This window comes from Sinocyclocheilus rhinocerous, unplaced genomic scaffold (assembly GCF_001515625.1).
Source record: "Sinocyclocheilus rhinocerous isolate Xijiao unplaced genomic scaffold, SAMN03320098_v1.1 scaffold2077, whole genome shotgun sequence".
Taxonomy (NCBI): Eukaryota; Metazoa; Chordata; class Actinopteri; order Cypriniformes; family Cyprinidae; genus Sinocyclocheilus; species Sinocyclocheilus rhinocerous.
In genome coordinates, this window is record NW_015655567.1 from 72,511 (window position 1) to 93,177 (window position 20,667).

Here is a 20,667-nt window from a genome sequence, read left to right on the forward strand (position 1 = left end):
ACACACACACACACACACACACACACACACAGGCAGACACACACACAGGCAGACACACACACACACACACACACAGACACACACAGGCAGACACACACAGGCACACACACAGCCACACACACACACACACACACACAGGCGCACACACACACACACACACAGGCAGGCACACACACAGCAGTCAGTCAGCTCATCTGAGCAGCGCCATACTTTGATCAGACAGGAAACGGACGTTTTTAATCGTCATATAAATCCACCTGAGAACTACAAAAATGTACTAAGAAGGAAAGACACAGAGACAGATATCATCAGCACTAACCTCTCTTTCTGTGGAGGTTTAGAGGGTTTCTCCAACTGCAGTTTTAGGGAGAAAGAACATTTTAGAGGCGTCCAAAGGATTTTGTAATCTGGGTTTATAGCGTTGAGGGTTGTGGTTTGAATTAAAGATGCCGATTCAAAATTAGGAGCAGAAAAATATTCACTTTATTACTGAGAACCATCTACAGCACAGAAAGCAGCGTTGCTGGTCACTGCAAATGTGCTGAGCTCCATCAGAATATACCAGGATGACGCCAAATTCACAGAACGGCCAAAGTCCAATAACAGCACAGAGGCAGATTCACTGAAACTTTCAGTCACAGTTCTGGAAAGCTCCATGTGTGAGCACAATGCCATATTGTTTTTCTTTAAAATATTAATTCGATAACATGACACTTTCCAGCAGACAACATTTTGAACATTTTGATCTTTTAAATAAGAGTTCAATGTATCATATCTTCCACAGACCACCCAGAATATATATTAAAGCTGAACTAAAAAGCAGCTCATCCAGGAATCATTATGATAAAGATGTCACAACCATGATTCATTATCTTAAGACCACCCACATTTACATATCAATCATGTATCAGTTAACTGGTCCTGATCCTGGACAATGAGCTCTATTTTGGTTAGTAAGACTAAACAAGTCCTAGCAGAGCTAACTTATGTATAGACATCTTAAAGGTACAGCAGCAAAAACTGTCTGTGTTTTGACTGACACAGGACTCGGGCCAGCGTCAAAGATGGTCGGGATAGTCACAAAGTTTTTAAGTGTTGCCAACTTAAAAATTCAAGCGATTTTAATCAAGCACAAAAAGACGTGAAAGATAGCTAAATTTATCTTTCGCTCACTGTCTGATGGGTTTCTATTTGTACGCACTAGAATCCGCCTTTCAGACAGGGTGCAAATGCTGAATTTGGTTATCTTTCACGTCGTCTTGCGCTTGAAATTATCACACATACACAAAATTATTTCAAAACAGCCATATTGCTGAGTGTCCTTCTAAACACAGTCATTATGTCTTATGTGAACACAAAAAAGATGTGAAAAAACTGATGACAATGCAATGTTATTTTAGATTTGATTTATTTAATTTCTGTAGTGTCTCCCCTGAATACTACTGTTAGACCTGTCTGAAAACCTTAAATCAGTGTTTATTTCATTTGTATATTTGCCATATTGCTTGTAACCGGTTTATGTGTTCTTCCATTTCTGACAGTTACTTGTTTTTAATAATGTTTAACTTTATATTAGTTAGGCTGGTAGGTTTTGCGATGGAATTGAAATTAGAATCGAGAATTGTAAAATTTCACTGGTATCTAAATTTTGGTGTTGTAAAAATCTTATTTATCAGAACTACATGGTTACATGAGTCAAAATCAACGGAAGCTGTTTATTATTTTTTATAATTTTATTTAATAATTATTTTTATTTATTTATTTATTTTTATTTTATTTTTAATTTTTTTGTGGTGGGGCCGGTGACAATTTAGCAAAATCTGAACCACTGTCCCAACTGGGCCAGGAAAAAAAATAATAAATCCCAGGGTTCAATCCATGAGATGAGCCCTGCTAACAATATAAAAGCAGACTTCAGCAAAAATAAAAGTGCATAAACGTGTTAAATATGGCATCTTTAAAAACAGTGCATGTCTCTGTCTGTGTGTGTGTGTGTGTGTTTCAGGGTTAGAGTGAAGATGGTGGAGTATAAATTGATGTAGTCCCAAAACTGGAAAAAACGGTTCAGCTTCCCGACCTTGAACATAATCTCCAATCCACACGACTAGACGTCTCTCTGTCTACACACACAGTCGTCTCTCTCTCAACCACAGGGACTAACTTTCCTAACCAATAATAATTGGTCTTAACTACAAGCTAAACAAAACCATACTGCTTTTGTACCATATTTTAATGCAGGATCTCTGCATGTTTCAATGAAATTTAAGTTATTTTAAGACTTGCAAAGACTATAACACATGAAAAAAAAGACAATTTTATATTAAAAATTATTAATTAGAGGTTTTAACACCACAACAATACAAAACCGAACAAATAGACCTGTGTTTGCAACAGTTTAAATGGACAGTACAAAAGAACAAGCTCATTAGAGTCAGTGTCTTGCGAACTGGACAAAAGTGGTTGCCCTGTATGTTTGCCAATGCAAGAGAAAGACTTGTTGCACTGACACTTTTAACTTAATCCATTCAATTCAGGCTGCATGCACATAACTCAAGCAAAATAGGATTTCATCTGCTGTAGATTGAGCAGCTGAGCAGGAAACACTGTCTCACGCTCGCATTCCTCCACACTCCTCAGGATTTAATCTAAACAGTCGGCTGGGCGGCACATTATATAGAGAAGCCCAGCATGAATCTTCATGGAAGCGATTGAACGAAATGGACAGTACAAAAGAACAAGCTCATTAGAGTCAGTGTCTTGCGAACTGGACAAAAGTGGTTGCTCTGTATGTTTGCCAATGCAAGAGAAAGACTTGTTGCCATTTAACTGACACTTTTAACTTAATCCATTCAATTCAGGCTGCATGCACATAACTCAAGCAAAATAGGATTTCATCTGCTGTAGATTGAGCAGCTGAGCAGGAAACACTGTCTCACGCTCGCATTCCTCCACACTCCTCAGGATTTAATCTAAACAGTCGGCTGGGCGGCACATTATATAGAGAAGCCCAGCATGAATCTTCACGGAAGCGATTGAACAGAAATCTCTCAAAGCAGTTCACCCACTGACTCGGTGTCTGCTGCACTAAAGCAGCTTGTTAAACTGGGGGGAAAAAAATCTAAATCTATATTTGTGCCTTGGTTTACAGAAAAATACACTACTCTGCAAAAGTCTTAGGCCATTAGTATTTTCACCAACAAAAAATGATTTTATGCCAGTTGTTTCTATCTTTTGCTGTGGTGAGAAAGTAGGAAATATCAGTTTACATTTCTAAACTTTTTGTAATAATCCAGTGAGGTTTTTGTATGCACATGGAGTTTGACAACAGCCAGTGCTGCACACAGAGATCTGATCTCAGCATCATCCAGACCGTCTGCGACTTACATGAAGAAACAGAACAAACTGAGACAGACTAAATCCACTATAACTGCATCTCCAAGATGCTTGAAGAAACCTTCCTGCATAGCTACAGCACTTGCTGTAAAGTGAGGATGCTTTCAAAAAATCTATTCATGACATTATTTATTTATCAACTAACTTCTATACTCAACCAATTCACCCTTTGCGTTTAAAACAGCTTTTGCCCGAGGTGCACTTGTTCATTTTCAGGTAGCTTTGCAGGAAGGTTTCTTCAAGCATCTTGGAGACGTTGCCACATTTATTTTCTGTTTCTTCGTGTCATTCCAGACAGACTGGATGATGGTGAGATCAGATCTCTGTGTGCAGCACTGGCTGTTGTCAGACATACAAAAAAAAACTCACTGGATTATTACAATTAATGGCCAAATGAATATTTGGAAACAAACATATTTCCCACTGACACACTACAGCAAAAGACTGTAATTTTAAATAAATTTAAGCCTAAAATTCTATTTGCCAGTGAAGAAAAAAATCAAGATATATTCTCTGAAAACAAGTCTTATTATTTTATCCAATTTTGCCTCTCAAGTAAATGTATTTTTAAGAGTATTTATATATTTTTACTGGAAAAGCAAGACAAAAATACTGGTTATAAAAATGACTTAGCATTTGAACTTACACCCACCATGACTGAACTTTTGAACACACTGAAAATCCATCTAGAAAAACAATAGAGAGCGAGACGGAGACAGAGAAAGTGCAATGGCTGCGTGTTAATTAACTGTTGAATATATTTGAGGGTGTGTGTGTGTGTGTGATGTGTGTACCTGTTTTTCTATTCTGGTGGGGACTTAAACCTGACTACACACAGACTCATGGGGACTCATGTCACGGTGGGGACCTAAATTGAGGTCCCCACGGGTAAACAAGCTTATAAATCACACAGAATTAAGTTTTTTGAAAACCTAAAAATGCAGAAAGTTTCCTGTAAGGGGTAGGTTTAGGTGTAGGTAATACAATACGACCGACAGTAATATCCAGTGAAGCCAGCTACTCTCAAATCTCCTCTTGGAATGATCATAAAAATAGCATAAAAGTGCCTTTTTGATGCTTTACTTGATACAGTACCTGTTTGGGAGTTTGAAAACCCTTGGTCGCTGTCTACTTTCATTGTATGGAAAAGCAGCACGAACGTTCTTCTAAGGAACAGAGGAGTCATGCGTTTAGAACGACACAAGGGTGAGCAAAGGGAGACCGAATGCTTAATGCTTGACCACTGTGCATGTTTTATGTGGTGTCCTGACATTTGTAATGTGGGTAAATTAATACTCATATTATATTGTACATCTGCTTCACATTTACATTTCAACTCCAGTCCAGAGAAAGCCTGGAACGCTACACCAGTCTTTCCCTGTTATATGTCTTCATCTCTCCCTTCAAAGTCAATAAATCAAGCGTAAGCGTTAGTTCTGGCAGGTCACGTTAGTCAAGCTCGCATCAGCTGACTCTCAGCTGATCCCCATCTACCTATGGGAATGCGACACCTATCTAAGCATTCATATATAAGGTCCCTCAGTATTATCAGCAGTTTTCGCATTGCTCAATAGCTAATTACCCTCCTCCATCCCCAACTCCTCCTCTGTCAGTCAGGATTCAACCTTCTGATTCTCCTTTTTATAAAGAATATCTCTTTGGATTTGAGACTTCAGTCTTTGCAACTTTACATATCTTCTTTATGCACCAAGAGCTTGTAACACTCCAAAGAGAAAGGAAAAATTGAAATCGAATCATATGACCCCTTTAACAAGGAATCGAAACAAGTGTAAAAAGTCTTATTTTGACTCTCTAACAATGAACTTTCAGGCGACACATTTCTGCAGTGCCACCAGACAAGCTCCACCTCTTTATTTTCATCCTGGGGTTATGACTTGGTTACAAACAACTGACCCTTACAGACCCTTGACCTCTCTGAGCACAGGAGGAAATGACTCAAAGAAGAAGACCGCTGTATAATATGCAGTCAACCAGTTTTCTTCAAAACTATTTGAGAGAGCGAGCGAGCGAGATTCCTCAGGTGATGGCTGATGTGTGTCACAGAAACACGAGTATACCCGTGTTAGCGCCACACCCGTGTGTTTGTTCAGACTTTTGTGTAGCTTTGAGGAGAGGCTGCTGAACTTCCTGGAATGAACGGTGAGAGGTGGGGCACACGGCAGGTGCACTTCATAATCACACGTGACACACACACACACACACACACACTATTGCTACAACGCCCCATCCGGGACACGACAGCACACAAATGCACTTTCAAACAGTAAACAGGAGGAACACACCTTGTGTCGCTAAATATAACAACAGACTTGTGTGAGGATGAAGGAAATATCCTGACTCGCTAAGAGAGACTAGTTCATTATCATTAGCACTTTTTTATCAACATTAGTCACTTGCTGAATTAATGTGACTTATGTAATTTATGAATTTTTGTTAAAATTGTCATTTATTATTAGTAGTATTAGTTTTTGCTGCACAACTTAACAGTTTTCAACTGGAGGACATTAACATAAAAAAAATACTTATTTCCATAGGTTTAGGGATCCAAGCCATATCTCAAGAGCAAAATGGAAATTAAAGGCCTTTTCACAAGACGAATGTTTAGTGTGAAATTTCAGTGCAATAAACGTTTTAATTTGAATAGATGTCTGTTAATGTGTGTGTTCAGACAGACACAAACATGCATGCTATTGCAAGTTTTTTTGTTTTTTTTTACTAATCTCTTTTCTATAGCACTGCGAAAAAAGTTTGCCAGCCAATAAGAGTCATGGTTTTGGTCACATGGTCAGCACTCTTATCTCTGCACTATTGTATTTGATAAACACATTTTTTCATGTTTATTTTTGTATAGCTCTTTTCAAAATACAGCATTGTTACGAAAAACTGCTCAAAAACAATGGTAGTGTGCACACATGCCGAATGCCGTAATCTGTGCTCACGATAATAGAGTGTTTGCATGCTCAACTGTGCATGAAACGGAGAGGACAATTAAGTATACCCGAGTCCCAAGCCTTTAAGTTAAGGCTCTTTCGACTTGGATGTCCTGGGTAGTTTCTCGCTGGGCCAAGCAACCTCCCAGAACACCCTAGAAACTGCACAGCAACATTTTCTTCAGTGAACTTTAATTTTACATTGCGTACCACATTATTTTTGACACTATTACTGTTGTTTTATTCATTAACATGGATCCTATTGCTTTATTTTCATGCCGAAAATGTAAAAAAAATGCATCAAGCATGCTAGTTTAGACCATTAAAACAGAATCAAGGGCAGAGGGGTTAAGAGATAAAACGCACACTTCAGCTGTCACTGTGATTTTAACTATTACAGACACACCAACAGAAATACCCCTGAACATGAGAAACGGACAGACAGACAACTGTTACTCTACAAATACTGTACACTCATCTCAACCCTTTTAAAAATACACCAGGCCACCAACAAATGTTTAAAGTATCATCACATACAGCACTATTTGTGGTGTGAGTATTTGAGATGCCAGCAGCTATGAGTACACTCTATGCGCTAAAATACCTCTGTGTCATTATCGCAGTGCCGTGTCATCGCCTGTTAACTAACTATGTGGTGCTGTCTGCTCTTTACTATGCCACAGGTATTAACATCTCAGATGATCGGATCACAAGCGGTCAGCAGAGATAGAAAACTCTGTTGACACTTGCTAGTAACAAGAGTCTCACTTGTGAAGGTTATTGAATATTGAGGGGAGGATCTCTGATTTCACACTATTAACTAGTTGCTTATAAGCATGCATATTACTAGCATATTGGCTGTTTATTAGTACTTGTAAAGCACATATGAATGCCTTATTCTGCATGACCATACCTACTCCATACCTAAACTTTGTTCACTTCCAGAATAACAATTTCCTGATAATTTACTCACCCCCATGTCATCCAAGATGTTCATGTCTTTCTGTCTTCAGTCGCAAAGGAATTAAGGTTTTTGAGGAAAACATTCCAGGATTTTTCTCCATGTAATGGACTTCAATGGGGATCAACGGGTTGAAGGTCCAAATTGCAGTTTCAGTGCGGCTTCAAAGGGCTCTAGAAAAATTGTATTTACATACTTTTTAACCCACAAATGCACGTCTAAGTGCAATAGTTAGTTAAAACTAAAAGTTGGTCCCCAAACTAAAGTGTCAATTAGGCCTGTCGCAATAATCAATATATCGACTTATCGCGCAATATACAGTGGGTACGGAAAGTATTCAGACCCCCTTAAATTTTTCACTCTTTGTTATATTGCAGCCATTTGCTAAAATCATTTAAGTTAATATTTTTTCCTCATTAATGTACACACAGCACCCCATATTGACAGAAAAACACAGAATTGTTGACATTTTTGCAGATTTATGTTACTTCGCACTTTTTTTTAGAAAATGTTTATTTACTATTTATTTCGGTTTTGTAAGGTATCTAATATTTTGATAATTTCCATGATCTAAATATTCTTAAAAATTAAACATTTGTTGTCATTTGGAAGTGTGTAGGCCTTCTTGCATTATTATGCCGTTACATTATGATTATATATTCAGTGGCATAAAATGGTCTTTAAAATGACAATAATATCGCTTATCTCAATTATTTCTGGGGAAATATATCGCACAGCAAAAAGTTGTTATCGTGACAGGCCTAGTGACAATAGGGGTTAATATCATTTGCGTATCTTTTTATTGTCTACTGTATATTCTCTAGGTTGTCTATCAGTGTAGTGCAAGCAGTGTTTAGTACAAGCCGAGGGTGAAAAAGTTCACTTGTTAGTAGGGATGTAACGATTAACCGCAAGCCGGTTGAAAATCGATTCAAATACGTGACGATTCAAATCGGTTGAGATGCTAAACAAATCACGATTCATTTAGGTGTAGGACTTTATATGAATCCATGTCTGAAGGAAACTTACTGTCTTTAGAAAAGTTTAGATGGCATTTTTTCTTTTCGTCTTGCCTCTGTATAACGCATATTAAAGTTCATAAGTGCAGCAGCTGCTTTGTTTACGGCGGAAACCAAGGAAACACTTTAAGCGCCACCTGCTGGCAGAGAGTGTTTAGTTTCACAAAACTGAAGTCAAACCATTATGCTTTTGCTTCAAATTTCGAAATTATACAATCTAATTTAGATTAAAAACTGCTCATGTTGCATGTATGCAGCATCTTTGTTTGGATCATGATTAAAATGAAATGCATAATTTTAAATGGAAAGAGCACAGACAAAGCCCTAGTTTGTTTATATGAAGATATTTCTTTATTTGTGTTACTTATTTATTTGATTTGGGGCTTGTTTTAAAATTTCAATTTAGTTTTGTTATTTACATTTACATTAAATTAAAATTGTGTTATTTAGCTGACACTTTTATCCAAAGCGACTTACAAAAAGAGCAATAATATGCAAGTGCTATATTAGTATATTATTATAGTGTTATATTTCAATTTCACAAAGAAACGTGCAGCATTTTGTCCAAGCAATAATAAAAGGACAAATTTTATTTATAATTTGTCTTAAATCTAATTTTGTTAAAAAAAATCGTGAATCGAATCGTGAAATCAAAATCGTGAATCGAATCGTGACTTGAGTGAATCGTTACATCCCTACTTGTTAGCCTTCCAAAAATGGAGCTTTTGTAACCTTAACATCCCAGTTGTTTGGCATTTTACGAATGACATTCTTTACGATTAAGTCTGTGTACACAAACCATGACACAACATCGTCAGTGCAGAAGAATAGGGGGCAAAAAGCACCAAGAAGGATTGGGTCCAAATATCACAGAACTACTAAAGCAAAGTGACAGCAAACTTCAATATTGACCCCGTTTCACAAAAACAGATCACGGAAACTTCACAAAGCAACATCCATAAAAGAGTTGCAATTGCTTTAACTTTAATCATAGGCACCAATACTAAAATGGCAAAAATGTTGTGTCATGATCATAAAACCTGAACAGCAGGAGCACCGAGATGACCTTCAGCATCTGCCCTGACCAGACAAATCACCTGACCTGAATATTCTCAAATCATTGTGGATAGTTTTGGAGAGAAGAGTGAGAAGCGGCTTCCTTCCTTCCAACATTTCTGAAACTGCTGTTAGATGTTTTGATAGACAACATTGAACTGAAGCCACATGCAGCCTGGACTGTTTAAAGTGCTTGTTTTAGGTACAACTGACAGGTGAGTAATGCAGCAGGACGCATTAGCGTTTACACTACAAATACATTGTGTTCACATACATTTGACTCAGTATACAAATTCTTACAGAAAACCTATTCAAAACATTTTTCTGCCCAGTTTTAGGTTCCAGATGAAGCCTTCCATGACAAACCAGTAGATGAGATTAAAATAACGGACATAAACACACAGTTAATCATTAGTAATTCCTGGGATATTTCACTTAATCCTATCAGCTCTTTGTACATATTTGCCAGAGGCATAACAAGTGGCAATAATACAGTTTGACAGGCATAGCAACAGTAACTAAGTGGGCAGGGTTAATGAACTGCCAATCCCAGATAACTTATGAATTATTGTGACCACCTTTGTGGGCAGAACGTAAATTGATATTGTCAACATTAAGAAACCTGGCTCAGCCTAATGCATGACAGTGTTAGCTATGTTTGTGTTTATTTACTGAACATCCAATCACAACAGAGGTATTTACATATAGAATTCTTAAAGGTACAGCAAAAACCGCCTTGTTAAATCAAAGTCAGAAGGTGGAAACTAAGTTTAAAAAGTAAAGCACGACTGTTGAAACCTTGACTCACATTGTAGGTGGAAACAATAAAATGCTAAAAAGGTGCAGAATGTGGCCTTTTATACGACCACAATGACTTCAGTAGCTACAGAGACATCTGACAGAAGACAGTGATCAAGGGAGTTATTCTACTGTCTACACGGTCTACTGAACAAAGAGTCTCTCTCACACTCGGTCTCCCTGTCTCTCTTCCTCTACAGGACAGGCTCAGGTTACCTTGAGACCCTGTCCTACCTCCTCCCCTGCTGGAGCACAGGACTTCCTTGACTGAGGCTGGATTGAAACAAAACTCAAGTTGCCAGACTATTGCTAGTGCACCCGGACTCCTGGAAACTGCATGAGTTCAGCCAGTCAGACTGGAGCATGCGATTGTCAGAACGCTCTTGCCATTTTTGTGTGCATTAAGCATCAATCTGTCTGTAAACTTAAACATACACTGTAAAAAAAATTCCGTAAAATTTAAATACGGTAGCAACGTTTTAGGTTTTACGGTTTAAGTTAAATTTACAGTTAAATACCGTAATTTCATTAACTGGTATAATGATATACCAACCTATTGAAGTACTGAAATCTGTTTTGTACCTTTGTAATACACTGATAACCACCAAATGCAGGTGGTGATGAGAAAGTCACATGATGAACCAAAGCCCATCACAAGCAGCTTTTAAATAATAACATATATAGAAGGTGCACAGTGTCATTCACACAAACACTAAACACCATCATGGTAACACACATGAAACTGAAATAATACAATAACGGTCATTTTTTACAGTGTACAGTATAAGGTTGCAAATGTGTCATAACCATGTTCCACCACATTTTACTTTTTTTTTTTTCTTCTGGATTCTGAAAATTACTGTTTAGGACACAGTGTGAGGCTGACAAGATGCATATTCATTATACACCACAAAAAACACAGTCCACACACTGCAGCACTATTAAAACTAAACTTGTCAAACCTTAGAGGCAGCGATTCTAGGATTTCACTCCAGATTATAAACTTTCTATCAGCAGATAAATCACAGTTGTGTGAAGCTCCAAAAATCCTTTCCTGAAGCTGACATACAACAGACTTGTGGTGTAATTTCAATATTTTTAAATGAAGCCATAAAAGATCTCCCAACTACCTTAAGATCATTAACAAGCTCCTCCCATGTAGTTCTGGGCAGATTCCTCACCTTTCTCATGATCATCCTTACCCCATGAGGCGAGATCTTGCACGGAGCTCCAGACCGGGTGTGCCTCACACATCCTGAAAAGTGAAGCTGCGGGCTCGTTGATCGCCCCCTGGTGGCTGGCTGCAGCACGGAGCTCCAGACCGAGGCCGATTGATGGTTGTTTTGTATTTCTTCCATTTCCGAATAATCGCACCAACAGTACTACTGCCAATACATCCACAGATATGCTGCTGTGAGCATGTAAGAAATACTGCTGCTGCACATAACATACATGAAATTACCCCTTATATAAAATGACCCCGTAGCAGATCTATACAGGTGGAGCTGGGGAAGGTGGAGGGTTTCTGAAGTGCGCTGCAACTGCTACAGCAAGCACTAGCTGAGTATTTGAATGATGAGCAGCGAGCTCAGTGGCTGCTGATACGAAAAGAACCAATCAGCTGCGCCATGTGAATAATGATGTCATTATGCCAGATTGTTTTCGAACCTATCGGCCAGCGCCATCTAGAGTTTCATGACAGAACTTTGGATTTACACCAGTGAACGATAACGAAAAAGATGGGTCATGCTCCTGTGTGATATAAATTTATCTGAAATTCAGTAACTATACACAAATGTGTTAAAAAAGGAGCATGATTTTTCATTGTGAGATTTGGCTATGGCGTGATTTTTGGCAGTAGCTTGCTTTCTGCAACTTTTTTGATACATGTAAAAATTCTTCAATATCAGTAACAAATTTGAAAAATTATGCATATCAAAGATGCATTTTTCCAGCTGTAATTGTGTATCTAGACATTTCAATGTGGTGACGTCACTGACCCATGAACATTTCCTGCTTGTCGTCAAACTATTTCAAAACAGCAACAGAGGGCACTTCAATCGCAACTAATGTTAACACGGCTGTCATAACATGTTTTTATCAAGATGTGGAACTTTTTGGAGTCCCAGAAGTTATTAGGAAATTAAAAGTGTACAACCGGAAATGCATTAGGACCATGTGTTAGATTGTTATTGTTTACATCTCTCAAAATGGTCTAGATGACTTATTGTGTATTGAAAGCAATCAGACTACACTGAAGACCACCTTTGACCAAAGCAGCAGACCAGTGGACATACACATAAAGCTGCGGTCACACTAGACTTTGAGCATGCAAAATTTCTTCATACGCTGCCAGTCGTGATATGACGTCACGCTCTGCAGCATCTTAAATTCAACACATAACAAATAATAATACATCTAAAATGTAAAAACATACAACCTAATGCACTTTCCTGCAGTGCTGCAGTTTTAAATTTATGTTAATTCAGCTACGAGGTCATGCTGTGACGTATCGATCTGCTGTTGGTCACACAGTTTCACGTGATACGAATTCACAGGTCACAAATCTTAAACCTTGTAATGCAGCGAAATGCGATACTTTTCACATGTTTCTGGTCTGACGCATTCGCATATGTATGAATGGAAGTCAATGGAACGAAAACTGCAGTGTGACCGCGACTTAAGAGTCAAGTTCTCCCAAAACAAATCTATAAATCACTCATAGTTGATTTCTGCCCTATTTAATGACAACCATTACATACTACACTCAACTACGCATGCCAGTTACAACAGATGCCAACAACCATAGGATAAAATCTCTTTCACTAGGAACCAGACAGATCTCCTGTTTCCCGCTTCAAGTGTGCCAGAGATGCAGCTTTATCAGGTTTCATTTATACAACATCACCAAACCTGTTCATAAAAGACCAGGCATGTGGGAAGCGTTTGAATCCCCAGTTATGAACCCACATCCACATCAACAATGCAAACACTCTTTAGCTCAACATGTTAAGACCAAGATGAAACACAATGGTGGAAAAATACCTCCCTCAAGCCAGGACAAGACCTGTTTACAAAGTTACACACCTTCATTTCACAATCACAGAGAAATAAGAGATGAAAACAGACGGCAAAAAAAAAAAAAAAAAAAAAAAAAAAAAAAAAAAAAAAAAAAAAAAAAAAAAAAAAAAAAAAAAAAAAAAAAAAAAAAAAAAAAAAAAAAAAAAAAAAAAAAAAGAGTAAGTGAGGTGGGTCCTAAAAAGGTTCAGACAAAAGGTTAATCATTCATTAGTCATCCATCAAACAAATCCCTGACCCAGAGTATTAAACTAGCATGTTATACAGACATATAGACTTTAGTCAGGTTAGAAACTATATTGAATTTTATGCAGATGAAAACGAGGCTGTGAGGAATAGACTTACAGTCTTTACAATGACACGCACTGTATAAAGGTTATAGATCACATGCAATTTTCACAACTTACAACTTTCGAAACTTCTGGAGTTTTTGTCTACTGAAAGTCACATGTGAACAGTCGGTATGTTGTTAAACAACAGTATAATACATTGAACCCATTGTACTTCTATCTCTCATGTCCTCGTTTTCATTCAGAAATTAAATATGCAACCCTGACTAAAGGTCTATGGTGGGATCTCTGCCAATAAACAACTACGAAAAAAAAAACACACACCCAGAACACCTTTGACACCGCATAACATGGTTTCAAAAAAAAAAAAAGGTAGACGCCACATTCGACGTCAACACATCCGCCATCTTGGAACAGTCAGTGTGTTGTCACTCACACTGAAAAAAAATAGTTTTCCCAGATGCCTCAACACTGCGTAAAATCCTGAAGAAACTGGACATCCTTTCACAGGTGAGAATGTGTTGGTTTGTGTTTTAATATATATATTAACTCAATATTACAGGTTTTCAAACTATGGTACCTTTTTAATGTGGTGCTTACGTATAGCAGCCCATAGAAACAGCCACTAATAAAGCATGCACATATACATATGCCAATAATACCCAAGAAAACCACAAGGCAACCAACCCAGAACACCCTAGCAACTGCAGTGACAGAACTACACCCTAGCATTGTGGAGGTGAATTTTGCACAAACAAGCAGCACCACATTTTCTCAAATGAACAGTTTTGATTATTATCTCATGGAGCATGTGCATGTAGGCTACACATGAAAAGAGAGAGAGAGAGAGAGAGATCAAAATGAAGATTGCACACAAGGAAAGGTGATTATCACTAATGCTCTGTACAGCACACCTGTTTTGAGTGCAGGTGTCTGCAGCGCCGTTCAGATAAGAGGCAGAACTTCCCAGGTGCTGGAATGCCCCGGGAACGAGCCACTGCTGGTATTTTGGCAACTTGCTGCCACCTTTGCAGGGCTCTGTTTATTTCTTATTTCTAACAGCCCAATGGAAACAGAAAACCATGTGCAGATCATTACCAGCTAAGGTGTGAAAGACATTCCTGAGCTGAGGAATGCATGAGATGGAAATTATTAACTTAAAATAGATTAAAAGACATTAAGCATCTCAAGGCCTGATCAGCCGCGTGGCAAAGTAGATCAGGACCATATGCCGTGGCTGTCTGCCATAGGACGGGGCCAGAGTCTAGTGGTGTCTGATCACTGCGATTCGGGGACAAAATATTGAGCACTGAATGACATAAATTAAATATGATGAGTGAAAAATATTAAGCACATTTTTCCCTTGAAGGACATATTTCGAAGAATGTTGGTAACCAAAAAATCTTTCATTAAATAATCGCAAAATTAAAAAGTCTATTCCCATATCATAATTTTATTCCATGTTTTAGACTTAGATATGACCCTCACATGTTCTTCACAGGCTTTGTAAGATTCACCCATAGGCCTTTTTAACTGAAGGCTGCTCTGAGGAGCATTGTCCTATCAGCTTTGCTTGTAAAACACGGATCTATGCCAGCATACTTTTCTGTTCTATTTACCATCCGCATTTCAGGTCAGCGCTCTGTCCCTCACTGAATCACAATGTCAACAATATTTCTAAAAATATTCCCCCTTTTCAACCCCCAAACAAATGTTCTGCAATGAGCCTCTCTCTGTTGCCCAACTGTTGTGAGAGCTTTGACCCTCGGGCTTCACAGAGAGCTTGAAATGTCCCCAAAACATCTCCTTTCCAAAGCCACAGTGACGTGTCTGACTGCTCATAAACCATAAATTGAGTGTTTTTTCTAAAAATCAAATTCAAAACAAAAGCAGATTTTGCATTCCAATGTGAAATGAGACACAGAAGGAAAAAAAACCCTGAATTTACAGCTAACTATCATGAAAATGCCATAATGGAAAAAAAGAAGATTCAAAATATGTAAAAAATATAAATAAATAAATATAATATATATATATTTTTTATTTATTTATTTTTTTTTTTATGTACTTTTTAATTGAATGTTATTTTGTTAACATGATACTGCTTACCCGTATCGGCTCAGTGGAGAATCTGATTTTCCTTCTTGGAGGCTGTTCTTCATCCTCAGACAAACCAGGAACTTCCTCATACTCCTCATACACCTCAGTTTCATCCTCATCCTCCTCAACCTGCAGGTCCTGACCCAGTTCCTTATCATCCACAAACGCTGCGTTCTCAAAACTATAAAACACCGGAGAAGTTTTCCCACATTCATCTGGATCTTCCTGCTCGCTGTCCTCATCATTATCTTCATGACAGCTATTCCTCTTTTGTATGATCTCCTCCTCCTCCTCTTCATCCTCTTGATTTGGTTGCTCTTTCTTCAGCTCTGCTGATAAGCACACATCCTTCTCCAGCCGTTTGTCCTCTGAATGGTTTTGAGGTGATAACATCTTCAGAGAGTCAGCAACATCTTCTATCGGTGCCTCAGATTTAAGTTCCCTTTGTAGCTTCACCTCTGTCATAACATCCTCCAAAAACTCTTCATCACTCTCCTCGCTTTCTGAAGACTCGTTCTGGACCACTACCAGCTCAGCCCGTACCACTCCTGCACCAGTGGGGTCTAGACATTGTGGGGCCTGCTCACGAGAGATGTCCCTAGACGGACTGCGAATTATGTGGTTTTCACTTTTTGGTTCCTCAGGACTCAGAGGCCGTTTATATAGGCTACTTGCTGAAGATTTGACATCTTTCGCAGGAGTACTACTAAGTTGGGTTGGCTCATTTGTCATGGACTCTCTCACCGAGTCATTTCCTGATGACGGAGACGGTTTAAACGGGCTTTGAGCAGTGGGTGAAAGAGGCTCGCCGGTGCTCCTGCTGGTCGGAGAGGTCGGGTTATATGAAATCGGACTGATGGACTTGAATGGAGGGCTGTGGGAGTCTGTTTTAGGTGAGAAAGGTTTGGGTGACGTGTCAGAGTTTGGGGATGTGGGTTTGTGTGCTGGATCAGTACCAGGGGAGGTGGGTTTCTGGGAACTACCTCGTAGAGGTGATGGCAGCGAGCGCTCAGTGGGGCTGCTCAGTTTCTCAGGACATTTAGCAGAAGCTTGCACTGACTCGTTGCCATCCACAATGAAGTTCTCCAACCGCTTTGAAATAGGCCCGGCGTTAAGTGATAGTCTATTGACCTGTTTTGAGTCCTCAACATCCCTCCTTTCCTCTGGGGCACTCCCCACGGGTGACGTCGGGCTTTTGATGCCACTATTGCTGCAATTTTCAGAAGATCCAAAGGACCTCCGGGCCCCACGAATAGAAACTCTGCAGGGCACTGCGGCAGGCTGCTCTTTCATCCCTCTCTCAAAGAGTTTTCTGGTAACTGAAAATTTTTCCGCCAGGGTGACTTTATCGACCTCGACTTCCTCTCCCTTTAGAGTTCTGTCCGCGCTCTGCGGTTCTTGGTTGTTGGCGCTACTGAGGCAGGTTTTGTGAGTGCTGACTGGGAACTTGGACACTGGGGATATAGGAGAAGATGCATCTGTTTTGTGAGCAGGTTCCTGACTCTCAGGCGGTTGCTGGCCGTCCATTTGCAGGAAAATGTTCTTTATTTTGTTCACCCTGTTGCCAAACGGCCTCCCTCTAGCGTCCTCCCGGGGGTCGCTGGCTCCATTAGCATAAGATTTGGCCTCGCTGTCGGATTTGGTCCCATCAAAAGAGCACTTAATGGCGTGGAAATCCGACTTGTACGCATTTCTATGCGGAGACGCGCTCCGCAGGGTGCGTTCACCCTTGCTCTCTGCTTTAATCATTTTCAATGACTTTCAAAATGTTCAACGTTAAAACTGTATTTTAGGTCCGTGGTCCTGTATCCTCAATCGGACAATGGCACGACCCCTTCGGAGTCACTCTGATACATTCTATCGAATCCCCGCGCTCATCTGAAAAGAAGAGAAGAGAAACAATGTAACATTCTCAACTGAATCGAGCGATCACCGTGTTAACGCGATCTGAAAGCACTAGCACGTAAAACGTTTATTTCGCCGTTCTTTTGTTAGCAGATAAAATCCACCCGACACTGACTCATCCGCTTGATCAAAGAAACTTTTTCAACTCAGATCAAAACTTTCCAGCAGTGATTTGCAGGCAGATCCATTGGTCTCCATCGATTCAGAGCTCAATATCTGACAGCGTCTTAAAGATACTGTTCAAAAACTCGCAACTAGATTAAATAATGTTCTTCAAATGATCAAGAATACCGCGGTCGGTGTTAAACCTGCCCACCAAACCCACTAAAGCTGCTCCAGTGGGACTCGCCGTGGAACAATAGCTCAGCATAAGTTCCAACAAATGATCCCAATAAAGTTTCGGAAATCGAGTTACAAACAAGTAGCCTACAGCTTCTGCAACAATCAAGTCATCTACTTCTCTTACCTCCACGGATATCTCACTGTCTACGGGCGCCGGTTCTTCTGCTCTGTGTAATTTAGATCCCCAACCATGTCATTTGTTTCACCGCCATGGTTCTCCAACGTAGTGCTGTCCGATTCGCGAACGAATCGTTCGTTTGAGTCGGTTTAATGATTCGGTTTAAACGATTCACGAAGCGTTCGTAAATCATTCACTGAGGGAAAACCTTTTATGAGAGTGAACAAATAAACAGGCAACATTTGACACTCTTTTCGAGCAGGTAGAAAAACGTAAATCTAAAAAGGGTATCAGACAGAATGACAAAATCAAACTAGAACACATAAATATGCAATAAATAAGTAGACAGTTTAGTTAATTATTTATGTATTTGTTTGTATTTTTATTTATTTCTTTTGTTTTGAGAATGAACACGAGACTTTTTATACCTTTTTGGATTTTATATTACCAAATTATTATTTAAAGAGCTACGGGGACTTCTGGGAACACTGTTGAGCGCTATGACTGATGAATCGTTTATTAGCTGGCTGAAACGAACAGTCCAAACGAATCGATTCACCAAAAGAATCGAACTTCCCTACGCAACTCCAATGTCTCTCTTTCATATTGAACAACACACACATTTCAGACCTGTCGCACCGATGCACGTTCCCTACGCAGCTCTATCTGCACACGAGCACATTCCAGGGCTGCTATTAATCCCAACCCCTTCCTGACTCTGAATTTGCTACTATGGCGAAGGTGTGGCTAATGAATATTAATTAGGTCACGGTGACGTTACTAGGAAACCTGCGTGAAGAGTCCAGTCAGGAATCCTAATTACTATTCATTAGACAAACCTTCGCAATAGTATGATTTATTTCGTTTCCCGACTGCACGGTTGATTCAGCCCAGGGGCCAGTTGCATAAACATAGCCACTGTGTTAAGACTGTGTCTTAAGAACTAGTTTGACCAACTAGTTGTTAGCCAAGAGGTAATCAGACTTACCCTTTGGATTCAAATGAGACCATTCTCCCTTTTTATAACTGACTTTAAGAAATTATGACCAGTCTTAAAGAGAAAAAATTAGATGACTAACTTTTTAAGTCTAGTCTAAAGCGGTTTATGCAACCGGCCACAGGTCAGGTCGAGAACGGCGTGGGAAAAGAACCTCGATTCATCCGCCGCTCCTCTGTGTTCAATGAAAATAAAATAAAATAAAATTCATGAAATTTGTTGATTAAAAAAAATGTAGCCTATGGACAACCAACAAATAAAAATATGCACATATTTAAATGTATTAATTTAACATTTCATTAAAGTTCATCTTCATAGGACTTTAAAGCAGGTGGTTCGGGCTAAACCTACTGGATGTAAGGGCTGAAGCGATCCGTAGGGAGCAGGAAGGTAGGCCAGTAACTGATAGAACTAGGAGTTATTCAGTGCTATGTGTGCTCTGCAGACCTCTAGGGTCCCTGACACACGAGTATGTTCTACCCCTCAGATGACAGAGATTGCGGAGTTAAAAGAGATGATGGTTAAACAACAACAACAACAGCTTAATGAACTTTCTGAACGTTTTATGTCCTTGCAACAGCCTTTTAGGCGTAATTCATCTTCCCGTAATGGCCCAGTAGTGTGTAGGCGACGCCAACAACCAGGCCATTTTGCCAGTACTTGTGATAATGAGCGCGTTGTTTCTCAGGTTCAGCACCACCAGCCCCATCATCAGCCTCGTCCCCCACAGACCTTGTGTCCTTCTGGTCAGCCGACGGAAAACTAGCACCCTCTGTTTCGCAGTGCCGCAAGAGCAGGAGGGGATACCATTGGCTCAAGTGCACCAAAGCCTGACTACGCCACCCTGCACACAATTTAGTAATAAAAAAGAAACAGAAGACAAAAAAGGTGCGAAATCAAACAGTGCACACTTGACATGCACAAGGCAAATGGGTCAAAGTTCAAACGTAGGCTATTATAACCTCTTTTAAAAAACGTCCTTTTAAATCTCCTTGTGTCCCGCGGCCATACTCTTCTGCGGGTCGGAAATGTCCGGTTCACCATTTCGCCTTAGTGGACAGAGTACGGGCACATCACGTCTCCAGCGCGGTCCTTTAAGCAGTGCGAGGTGGGAACAGGGACTATAGGGCACCTGGGGCTGCAGTCTCTCAAGTCCCTGGGTCTAGTAATATGGCATTAGCCGTTTTTAGACCCTGGGTTTAAGACCACCCACCCCTTTTACTTTTCCTTGTTATCGTCGGGGCGCCAATACAACGTTGGGGGAAGATGTAGTGAGGTCCCTTGTAAGACCGTAAGTCCCTTTAAGAAAGTGACAGGGCCCCTTTCAGAGCGTTTCTCAGTAGGCGGAAGTGTGCGCGCTAGTAAATTGCCATGTGCTTTATAAGACGGAGTGGTGGTTTGGAAGGGTTATAAACTTAATTTTATAATAATTTTTTGTTATTTTAGCGGAACACTCAGGGGTGCTGGTTGGATCTCAGGTGTGGTCTCTTTGGTGGATACTCTCTGATTACACTGCATGTTCACTGTGTGTGGTGGATATTTTCTTTTTGATTGTGTGTGTGTGTGTGTGTGTGTGTTTGTGTGTGTGTTGGGTACTTTCTTTTTTTTTTTTTTTTTACCGGGTCAATAGCGTGGGCTCACACCGGGGGCCGGGCAGTC

The 20,667-nt window shown here is 39.7% G+C and overlaps 1 protein-coding gene across 6 annotated transcripts in view; it reads right to left on the bottom strand.

The window, feature by feature from the left end:
- Nucleotides 1-18,127, bottom strand: part of ppp1r9ala (protein phosphatase 1 regulatory subunit 9A-like A) — a 58,772-nt gene extending 40,645 nt beyond the window's left edge. For 5 of the 6 annotated variants that reach the window (XR_001637411.1, XM_016525523.1, XM_016525524.1 and 2 more), the window contains exons 1-2: nt 18,018-18,127; nt 15,656-17,524 (exon numbers count right to left, since the gene is read on the bottom strand). Coding sequence is in view for 5 of the 6 variants with exons in the window: in XM_016525523.1 (XP_016381009.1) it covers nt 15,656-17,395 (1,740 nt within the window). In the remaining variant the exon portion in view is untranslated. Of the gene's footprint in view, nt 1-15,655; nt 17,525-18,008 lie in introns of all 6 variants that reach the window. The other variant, XM_016525521.1, reaches the window with a different exon arrangement.
- Between the last annotated feature and the right edge of the window lie 2,540 nt (nt 18,128-20,667).